General features: G+C 41.4%; 1 protein-coding gene across 1 annotated transcript; it reads left to right on the forward strand.

Annotated features, from left to right (window-relative positions):
* Positions 1 to 4,033: 4,033 nt before the first annotated feature.
* LOC118835684 (zinc finger protein 2 homolog) lies at positions 4,034 to 11,173 on the forward strand. The gene is made up of 4 exons (XM_036742913.1): positions 4,034 to 4,169; positions 4,857 to 4,952; positions 9,480 to 10,334; positions 10,419 to 11,173. The coding sequence occupies exons 1-4, from the start codon at positions 4,034 to 4,036 to the stop codon at positions 11,171 to 11,173; spliced, it is 1,842 nt and encodes a 613-aa protein (XP_036598808.1).
* Positions 11,174 to 11,500: the final 327 nt, after the last annotated feature.

The following is an 11,500-nucleotide window of genomic DNA, read 5'->3' on the forward strand; positions in this document are numbered from 1 at the left end:
CCACAGTTTCTGCTTAGTTATAGAAGGGTTGCAGGCTGCATCAGTGGAAGGATCTTTAACCTGCTGACATCACAGATTTTGCTCTTTTTACGTCTGCAACGTCTATCCCTTCTGTCCCTTTCTCTGTACTCACATCCCCATTACATTAATCTAGTTTCTCAACCATGATGGGGAACTCTCCAGTTAATGTGCCAGTCTCCTCACAGAATCCTCAAAGATTACATTGTCATTTTTATTGAGAGCTTTTGTTTTAAATTCCTCCTGTGTCCCTTGCCCCCTCCCAGAGAGCCAGTTCATATAACAAAGAATTTTTTTTATATAAAAAAGGAAAGAGGGAGAGAAGAATCACCAGAATCAATCAGTGTATATGCACTGTTCCACACCTGTGGACCCCTTCCCCCACCAACATCTCCAAAGGAGTTCAGATTACTCTTTTGGTCCCATGCTTGTTCTCAGTAATTTTGCAGTAGTTGTTTTTGCTTGTTTTATGTTTGTTCCTTCTCTAGACATCGTGGTGCTTGTGTATATTGGCGTCTTGGTTTTGCTTTCTTCTGTTTGCATCAGTTCATGTCTTTCCATGCGTCTCTGTATGTGCCATATTCATTATCTTCATAGCATAGCAATAGTCTGTTACCTTCATGTCTCACCATTTGTTTAGACATTGCCAACATTGCCTCTTATTTTTAAAAAACAAATTTTTTACTGATGCCTTCTGTTATCTTCAGTATCCATCCTTCTCTCCTTTCCAAAGAGCCACTCCATGTAGCAAATAGGATTTTTTAAAGACAAAAAAAGAAGAGGAAAAAAACAGCCCAGCTGATTGACATATTGAGAAATTCTAAAAACATGTGCCACATATAACACCTGTGCACCCCCTACTTCCATGAAGGGATGAGTTGGGAGTGTGTCCTCATATCTTTTCATTCTTCTCCTGTTTGAGCTTTATCATTTTGTATTTTTTTGGTGTGTCATTGCTCTTTCAATTTACATTAGAGGTACTGTGTATATTGTTTTCTGGACTCTGCTTACTTCATTCTCCGTCAGTTCATATAGTCCAGGGGTGGGGAACCTGTGGCCTTCTAGGTCCTTAGGTACGGCCTTTTGACTGAGTCCAAGTTTTACAGAACAAATCCTTTTATTATGAGGATCTGTTCTGTGAAGTTTGGATTCAGTTAAAGGGCCGCACTTGAGGACCTAGGGGACCACATGTGCCCTTGAGGCCACAAGTTCCTCACCCCTGGCATAGTCCTTTTCATATTTGTCTGCATTCATCACATTCATCATTTCTTATAGCACAGTAATATTCTACTATGTTCATGTCCCACAATTTGTTTAGCCATTCCTCAATCTATGGGCATCTACTTTGTTTCCAATTCTTTGCTATCACAAAGAGTATTGCTGTAAATAACTTGGAGTATATGGGGACTTTAATTTTATAAATGGCTTTCTGGGGGTGTAAGCCCAATAATAGAGCCTCTGGATCAAAGTATATGAATATTCTAGTTACTTTATTTACATAATTACAAATTGCTTTTTAAAATAATTATACCACTTCCCAGCTTCACCAACAATGCACCAGTGTGCCTGTCTTTCCAGAACCCCTCCAGCTTTGACTGTCACCATTTCTGTCATCTTTATCAACTTGCAGAGTGTGAGGTGACGTCTAAGGGTGCTTTTCATTTTATTTCTCTTAGTAGTGATTTGCGGTATTTTTTTTGCTCGTGTTACCTGGTGTTTCTAGGCTTGGCTCATTCTGCTCACTACTTTTGGCACTGCGCTTTAGCCAAAACAGGAATTTCTCCACACACACAGTCTTCTCTGCCTGTCTTTGCTCATGCTGTTTCTTATGCCTCCAAAGTCCTTCTTACACCCTCCTCTGCCTCTCAACATGCTTCCCATTTTTGAAGGCCTAGGGCAAATACGATCTCTTCTCTGAAGCATTTCCCTGATCATCCTCCCCCAATCAAGCAGTAACATTTCTTACTTTGCATCTTGGGCAGTGCCAGGGTGGTACTTCTTCTATGCATGCGCCATTTTGTGTCTCTGTTATTTCTCTTTATCATCGTGTCTTGTACTAGATGATGCGTAACATGAGGGTAGGGATCACAGTTTGTTTTTCCACCTTTCTGTCTGGCCTAGCTTCCTAGCACACTGCCTAATAAATGTTTGGATTTGCTGGGAAAACGTTTTCATGAAGGTCTCTATGATCCAAAGAAAGGCTGCATTTGGGGAAGAGCGCAGTGGGCACAATAGTGGTTGGAGGTGGGGCAGACTCACATTTTACTATAAGATTTGTGATTTATTGTCTTGTGTTTAATTCTGCCTAGAACATGGTGATCAGTAATGGAGCACGATTGCTGATGTTAATGTGTATCTATAAGGTACTAGCCCTTTAAGGTACTGACCTTTCCTATGGAACGGTTTGTTGATGTTTTCAGAGTGTTCACTTGTCTGGGGTATAGGTCTTTTTTGAGTTCCAAGATAAACAATTTTAGAAAAATTTACTATGATTGAGAATTCTGTGACAGTTATTGATAATTTTTGAAATATAACAAGTTGTACTATACTGGATCCATATGGACAGCAAAATTGTCCAGTGATCATAGAAGATAAGAATTTGGCTACTAAGCTCAAGTTAAGGTGGAGTTATTCTTTGCAGAGAGGACCCAGAGTATGAAGCCATAAAGATAAGAGAGCAGAGGTGAGAGGACAGATTTCACAACTGTACTAAGTATGAAGCTGGAAGTGATAGATACTACAGTTGTTGAGAAGGAAGTCCAGCTGAGAAGAAGAATAGCTTGGAAGCAGATAATCAGAGAAATTACCCAGCAGATCATCTGGTTTGACTTAGACAGTGAAGTGTTAGTCAAGCATAGCATGGATCAAATCAGCTTAGCAATGGAACCATCCATTCAACATTTAAGAACCTTTATGGAGAAGAGAAAGAACCCTGAAGTCTGTAGTTCCAATACTGAGTTACTATGGTGTGTTTTTTAAAAATTTAATTCTTTAGCCTTTTTGCTAAGTAAATGATTATGTTTAAGATCTAAAAGTATTATTGTGAGTGGCTGATTTTGTGTAAGTAGAAGTTCCTCGATGGGGGATGAACAAATGACATCATTAGTGGGGGGTGGGGGGAATTCCTTCACAGCATTGTGACCCATAGGACTCTGAATATAACCATGTGGTTATTCTTCTCTGGGCACCAAGATCTGCCAGTGGAAGAGCAGGTTGGAGAGAACGAGTCAAGCCAGAGAATGCAGGAGAGGTGTGGGTGGCCACCCCATAGTCCCATTGCATAGCTAATGGGAAGGCACATGTTCTTTGTATTAATAATGCAACTTCAGACTTTAAATGACAGGTTTGCTTAGCAAATGACTCGTTAGGCTGAACTTGAGCAATAAAGAACAAATAGCTGTATGCTGAACTCAATAGTGTCGTATACAAATTAAGTCTCAGGCAGAGCAGCGAGAGTGCTGGCTTTGGAGTCATGAAGATCTGACTTCAAATGTAGCCTCAGACTTAACTAGCTCATGGCCCTGGACAAGTCATTAAACTTCTGTTTGCCTCAGTTTCCTTATTTATAAAGTCAGGATAAATAACAGCACCTACCTCCCAAGATCATGAAGATCAAATGGGATATTTGTAAGGTGCTTTGCACAGTGCCTGGCACATAGTAGGTGCTGTATAAGTGTTAGCGCTTCTTTTCCTCCTCCTCCATATCCTCCTTGTCATTGCTATCATCATCTTTGGCTTAGAATGTACAGCACAGTGAGTGAAAAGAAAACTGAACTTGGAGCCATAAGACCTGAGTGTGAATTCTGACATGGACACACATTTTGTGCATAGAATCATCTCCCCTCTCTGGGCCTCAGTTTCCTCATCACCAAAATGAGGGGGTTGGACTAAATGACCTCTGAGTGACCTTTTATTTATAGATTGAGGTTCCCATCATCCTTTGCCAAACCCAGTGCATCCTGACAGTTCCCTAGTTCTTCCGTGAATGGATCTTGGGTGATCAGGAATTTGCCTGATGTTTCAGGAGTCAGTGACATTCAAGGATGTGGCCGTGGACTTCACCCAGGAGGAGTGGAGAAGGCTGGACCCTGCTCAGAGGGCTCTGTACAGGGATGTGATGCTGGAGAACTATGAGAACCTGGTCTCTCTGGGTAAGGATGCCTTTCCCTTGGGATCTGAAACTGTTCACTTGGATGTCATTCCAATGTCACTTGTTAAAGGTTGGGGCAGAGAGGAGTGTGTATATGTGTGTATTCCTAGAATGCTTAATCTGAGTTTTGGATTTTTGTGCAGAAATACTCAGTACTAGCTGTGATATTAGGAGGTTCCACAGTCCTTTGTGGTTGATTGCATATTTCTGCTCCCTGTCCCCAGGTGAAAAACCCCATAGCTTCCTTGTAGTAGCCCTGAGGCTGCTCCTCTGGTATGCCAGGTCAAGACCATTGCTAAGGCCCTAGTCTAGACACCTGAAGACCTGAAGTTTCCTACTGTTTTAGAAAGGAGGGGGATAAACGAACCAATGCTCTTTTTGCATCTGAATCAAATATATGATGCATTGTTTTGGACTTTGGGAATATGGCATATCCTATAGAGGTTCTTGGTAGTGCCCTCACTCCAGGATATTCTGAGAGGCAGCTTGGCCCAGTGTGTGATAGTGTAGGGCTGCAGGATGTCATCTGTTTCAGTGGAAGAAGATTTTCTAAGACTGGCAGAATCGCAGTTTTTTCAGTGAGTTGATACTGGGTCCTTCTTCACTACCCTCTTTCCCCTGAAGATAATGAAATTTTGAATTGGCCCTCTGTCCTCAGAACTTTTCCTTTTCCTCTCTTCATGAATAGGGCTTCCAGTTTCCAAACCAGATGTCATCTCCCAGTTGGAGAGAGGTCGAGTGCCCTGGATGCCAGAGGGCGAAGTCTCAAGAGGCGTTTGTCCAAGTGAGTGAATGACACCAGACAGATATGGTGGACAAGGGCTCAGCTGCTTGGTCAGGTGGCTGCACCTTGGACATACTGGGCAGGGAGCTCTCCTCACAGAGGGGTCTGTGGGGGAATCTTGGGCTAGCATTGTGTGAATTCTTTTTTAGCTCGCTTAACTAGCAACTCTCAATAAGCCAACCCAAACCAGAGGCAGGGACACTGCATTTCTGATTCATTTAGGGTGAGACCCACTTTGCCTGCAGTTGAGAGAAATGTGTCTTTGAGTCTGGCTGGTAATTACACGAGACAGAAAGAAAAGACCGACTAATTCTTATAATGCAACTGATTATACAAAGAAAAGAGGTCAGCTGGTCGAGGTGAATTATCTAACTAGCTACAAGAGGTAGAGAAGGACTATGTCTTTGTTAGTCTAGCTAGTTACCCCGAATCAAGGGGGACCAGACAGCATTTGTGAGACAAGAGAAACAGGGAGAGTGCAAGTCTTTGGGCTGGGCTGGGCTGGGCTGGGCAGTCCTCCTTTGTAATAGGTAAGTCTTTTGTACCAGTTAGGGGAGGAAAGAAGATGCTAATGGGAACCCCCTGTGGTGAGCTGGTCCTGTAGTTCATGCAGGGCTCATACATAGCAAAAATGGCGAATGCACAACAAAATGGAGTTAGTTACATTAGCTCTTAGCAGACTATTCTTAGCTCTTAGAAATCCACTTTTCTTAAAAATCACTTTTGACGTTAGTTTTATACACATACACGCACACACACACACAAACACACACACACACACACACCCCCCACACAAAAACACTTTCAGATTTGCAAATCACTCTAAGTATGTTTTGTCACTTTATCTTCACAGCTCTGGCTCCCACTGGCAACTATGCCACTATTACTGTTTTGCCTCAGAGAGGTCTTTTTTTGTAGTCTTCATTGGGGGCGGGGGGGGTGGCAGTCCACTGCCTCAGAAGGTATGAACAGTGTTGTAGCTCCGTATCAGTTCCCAAAGATTGCATTAGTTGAAGCAATCTTACATCTGCATTCATATGACAGTGTGCCTATTTCCCCACAGACTTGCCAGCATTGAATTTCATAATTAGCATGGTCAGGTTAATATATTTCAGGTGATAAATGATGCTTATTTTAATTTGAATTTTTCTAATTATTAGAGAATTTGAACTTGAATTTTTCAGGTGATTGTTTATCATCTTTTGAGGTATTTGATAAAATTTGTGAGATCTTATTTGGACACATCTACCGAGGAATAAGTCTTGCTCTTGTGAATTCATGTGAGTTTGTTCTAACTTTTAAATATCTTTTTTTCAGAAATAGCACCTTAAAACATTTTTTCTTCTCCCCTCTATGATTACTTTTCTTTTTTAAAATATGAATCTTATTTTTACAGAAATTTAAAACAACACAAAAGGGAAAGTAAGAAAATTGAGGCAGTAAGATGAAGCAAAAACCCAAACCAAGGGACTGTAGGTGATTATGCATGTGTCTGTGAAACACTGTTATGTGCTATTGTGCAGCTTCACCCCCACGAGGAGCGAATTTACTTTAACATGGTGGCACATTACCCTTGTTTGCCTGAACTTGTTTAGCCCTTTTGGTGTATTTGGCATAAATTGGTTTCTGTTATCTTTAAGTATGAAGTCGAGGTCAGTATGTATGTTGTTCTTTAGATCATGGTTCTGCACACGTTTCTCTGGTTCCTTCATTTCTGTCGTTTCTTACATACGCTCCTCCAGGGAGGGCCCATTGCCTTTTGTCTTTGTGCCTTCCAGCACCTGGCATGGTTTCTGGCACAGGGCAGGTGCTTCACAAAATGAACTAAATGATTGCATTGTAATATCTTATTTCATTTTTCTACTCTCATTTACTTAACTATTCATTTATTTCCCCTTGGTTTCAGGCTTTTGCTATTACAAATATTGCTGCTAAGAATATTTTTGGATTTTTCCTCCTATTAGAATATCATTTTTATAAGAAGCAAATATGGAAAACCTCTCCTCTTGTGCTTTCTTTCTTTTTTATTTTGGAAGCATTGCTTTTTGTTGTGCAAAAGCTCTTTTTATAATCAAGCTCCTTTATTTGCTCTTTTGTAGTTTCTTCCTTTTGTTTACTAGATGTAAGTATGGCAATCCTCCACCAAGGTGATAAAAGCCACTCATGTTTAATTATTTTTATACTTTTTAAATAAGTGGATCACTGAATTAATTTAGAATTTATTGTGGTATATGAAGTGAGATTTGGTATCTAATTCTATTTTTAGTATTGTACAGTACACTCTCCTATTTTCACAGCACAGAATCTTCTAGAAGGGCAGAAGAGGCCACTCGATTCAATAAGCATTTGCTAATCCTTATAGTGTAACCCTAATAGACACAGGGAGTGAAAAGGCAGAAATGAAACAGTTTCTGCCCTCCAAGAGCTTTCTGTTTACTGAGTGGAGTGGTGGTGGTGGTGGTGGTGGTGGTGGCGATGGTGGTGATGGTGGCAACATGTACCAAGATAAGTAAATATAAAGTAATCCAAAATCTTTTCAGTGTGGAGCAAGTGTTATCCCAGGAGATGATAAAGTTGGTAGATGAGGGACTATTTTTATTCTCTTCAACCATGAACGTAGGCAACAGACATGATTCTGAGACGGCTTTGCTCTTCTAGCTGCCAAGGGCTCTAGGACACCAAAAAGGTGATGAACCCCTAGGGGCTCTCAGTTCAGCATTCTTCCCATCATCCCTTGCTGCTTTACCCCCTAATTATAGCCTCCTGAAGACTTTGTGAATCCTTCCATCTGGTCTGATGTGTGAGCTTGCTGTCACAGTTTTCTGTTGTTTGCATATTTAATTGGTTTGGCCCATTTTGTCCCAGTTTTCATTGATAAAAAAGGAGTTTAGTTGGACAATGATCCCCCTTCTCCCCAATCCCCCACGTTTTAACTTGAGTCTTTTCTGCCATAAACTTCTCAAATTCACAGGGCCTTTTAAATGACTACCTTTTGCCTTTTGACAGAATGAGCAGCTTTGCTGGTTAGCTGATTTGTGAATGAAGTCCTGGATTGCTTAGCTTGGGCTCTGTCCCAGCTTCTGTCATTTCTTCTTGTTTTTTTTTTTCCATCTTTCATTTTGCCTTTGTAGAAATCCCTGAGAATCATGTTTCTGTCCAAGTTGAATGTGGCCTTGAGTCCTTTTGGGCATCCTCTCCTGTTGATTTGCAAGCTCTTCCTCATTCTATATCTTGGGACATTTTTCCTTTATGACTACTAAAATACATCAATCAGATTTGTAGGAATCGTATTGTTAATGTATTTTTGCTTAATGGGAAGATCTTTCCCATCCATTAATAGGCCCATGTGACCTGTTTAAGTCACATGGAAGCCTAAGTCTCATGGGTCTGGGTTATGAGGGTTGTGATGCCTTCTGACCCTGAAGAAGTGTATATATACTGGGAGGTTAGCATTTTGCTTTGGGGCTCACTCATGGGAAGAGTGTTCATGTGATGTGGCCAGATGAGACTCTGGGTAGCTGTTAAGGAGCCCACCAGCTTTGAAAACCCAGATGTTGGTGCTTCTCTCTCTGGTAACTATGTACGTATTGCTTTTGGTCAGACAGTTGGAAGCCCTGTCTGTTGATCTTTGCTGTTTGTATTTGCTCTGTTTATATAATTTCTGATTGTAATTTTTGTTTGTATTTTCTCTGAAGTTCAGGGTGCCAACTTTTCCCTTGAACTAAGTGAATGATATATGTTTAATTAAAGTAAGATTGTTGACCCCTTAAAGTCACTTTCCCTTAGAAAAGCAGATCAAAGAACCTCTGCTAGCAACCCTCCTATGTGCTGGTGTTATTGGTCTTACACCTCCAGAGTAGCTGCAAGTAGAATTGTTGTTACAAGGATGACAGGATGAGAGATTTGGAGGTGGAAGAGATCTGAGAGATCATTTAGTCTGACCCCTTTGTATTTTACAGATGAGTCCTGGGGGAGGTGAAGGGGTTTGCTTAACATCGTATTGGTATTAAGTGGCAGAACTGAGGTTCAGATTAGGCCCCAATGACTCCAATTCTGGTTCCCTTTCCACCATACCACATTGTCTTTTCATCTTCCCTTTACAGTTTTGGGAAAATCCAATAATTCTGAAACTTTCTTCCCTTGCCTCATTTCCCAGATTGGTCACTTTTGTCTGCAGAGATTAAAAGTTATTTTCCAACTGAGCATTATCTGAGTTCATTTTCCCACTGTTTCCATTCTGTCTGCCAAGAAGGTTTTTATTCTTGAATTTTTATATTGAACCTCTTGTTTTTAATGATATATAAGTGGTTTCAGTATCCTAGAACACAATTAGTACAGATCTTGGCATCGGTAGTATGCCACTGTCCCCTGGACTGTCTTGAGCTTCAATTCCATCTTAACAGAGTTTGTGTTATCTGTCCCAAAATGAGCGTCTTTCTCTTTACCGGGAGGCCCAGAAGTCTAGGTTGCATTCCCCCTTGCAGAGATGAGTGCTACTGATGGTTCTTTTTCTCTGATTTCTTTCAGATTCCCTTAGTCATCATGCTAAGTGTGAAATCCAGGGCTCACCTCCAACACATGGCCTTCCCATGGGAGCTCCATTACAGCAAAGCCAGCCAAAGGATGGTCCCTGGTATTCCAAGATAGGAAAAACTGGGGAGTGGAATGTCAGGTTACAGAGACAGAAGGCTAAACAGGAGAAACAATTCAGACCAGAAACAGTCACTCACAGAAGAGCTTTGAATAAGGTGAGTGTCCCCGAATGCAATACATTTGGAAGAAGTTTTAGTCTGGGCTCAATCTTTGTTTTACAGCCAAAAGTTCCCACAGGAAAAAGCCTCCATAAATATGATACATCGGGAAGGAACATAAAACCCTTTTCAGACCTGATTAAACGTAATAGAATCTCCTTAGGGAGTAAGCTTTATAAGTATAATAAATGCAGGAAGCCCTTCAGTTACCACTCAGACCTCATTCAGTTTCGTAGACTCCATCCTGGAGAAAAGTTGTATGAATGTAATGAATGTGGCAAAACCTTCAGCAGAAGGTCATATCTTACTCAGCACCAGAGCATTCATACTGGAGAGAAGCCCCACAAATGTAACGCGTGTGGGAAAGCCTTCAGTCGGTGGGGAAGCCTTACAGAACACCAGAGAATTCATACCGGAGAGAAGCCCTATCAATGTAATGAGTGTGGAAAAGCCTTCAGCCAGAGGGGGCACTTGATTAAACATCAGAGGATTCACACGGGGGAGAAACCTTTTCAATGTAATGAATGTGGCAAAGCCTTCACCCAGAGAGGACATCTTATTGACCATCAGAGAACTCACACTGGAGAGAAGCCCTATAGGTGTAATGAATGTGGGAAAGCCTTCAGTACATGTTCTTCCTTTATTAAGCATAAGAGAATCCACATTGTAGAGATACCCCTTACTCAATGTGAGAAGGCCCTCAATCAGTGGGGAGGCCTTACTGAGCATCAAAGGATTCCTATGGGGTCAAAGCCCTTTGAGTGTGATGACTGTGGGAAAACATTTAGTCAGAGGGGAAACCTTAATAAACATAGAAGAATTCACACTGGAGAGAAACCCTTTGCATGTAATGAATGTGGGAGAGCCTTCAGCCAGAGTGGCCACCTTACTGAACATAAGCGAATTCATACTGGAGAAAAGCCCTATCAGTGCAACGAATGTGGAAAAGCCTTTCGGCAAAACTCAAATCTTACTCTGCATCAGAGAATCCATACTGGAGAGAAACCCTTTAAATGTAATGAATGTGGGAAAACCTTTAGCCATAGGACATCTCTTATTTATCATCAGAGAATCCATTCTGGAGAGAAGCCCTATGAATGTAATGAATGTGGGAAAGCTTTCAATCAGAGAGGAAAACTTACTGAACATCAAAGAATTCATACTGGAGAGAAACCTTTTGAATGTAAGGAATGTGGGAAAGCCTTCAGTCACAGGGGGAACTTCACTGAACACAAAAGAATTCATACTGGAGAGAAACCATTTGTGTGTAATGAATGTGGAAAAGCATTCAGTCATTGGTCATCCTCAATTTATCATCAGAGAATTCATAACGGAGAGAAGCAACATAAAAGCAACAAACTTGGAAAAGCCTTCAGCCAGAGGGGCCATCCTCTTACACAGCAGAGAATTCAGCCTGAGGAGAAACCCCTCACATTGAATGAGTGTGGGAAAGCTTCCAGTACCAGCTGAACCCTCTGAAAGTCTCATGACTTTCATACTAAATTGTAATGCCCATGGAGATCCATTTGGGCCAGGTTTATCTCACCACAGAGACTTCAGACTGGAGAATCCCTTAAAGAATACAGGTCTTCAAGGGTAAAAGTTTATGTGGGGAAAGTTTCCTAAAGACCTGTCATTTGGCTTTGGGAGGGAAAGACTGTCCTTGCTATGATGTCCCTCTCTGCTATCATTGGGGGGGGGCACATTGCCTAAGTGAGCTCAGTATGGGAAGCCAACGCAGGATCTGAACCAGCCCTTAGCCTATGGGATTACAACAAATCACTTGGAATTCCTTTT

The sequence above is a fragment of the Trichosurus vulpecula genome, chromosome 2, assembly GCF_011100635.1.
Source record: "Trichosurus vulpecula isolate mTriVul1 chromosome 2, mTriVul1.pri, whole genome shotgun sequence".
Classification (NCBI taxonomy): Eukaryota; Metazoa; Chordata; class Mammalia; order Diprotodontia; family Phalangeridae; genus Trichosurus; species Trichosurus vulpecula.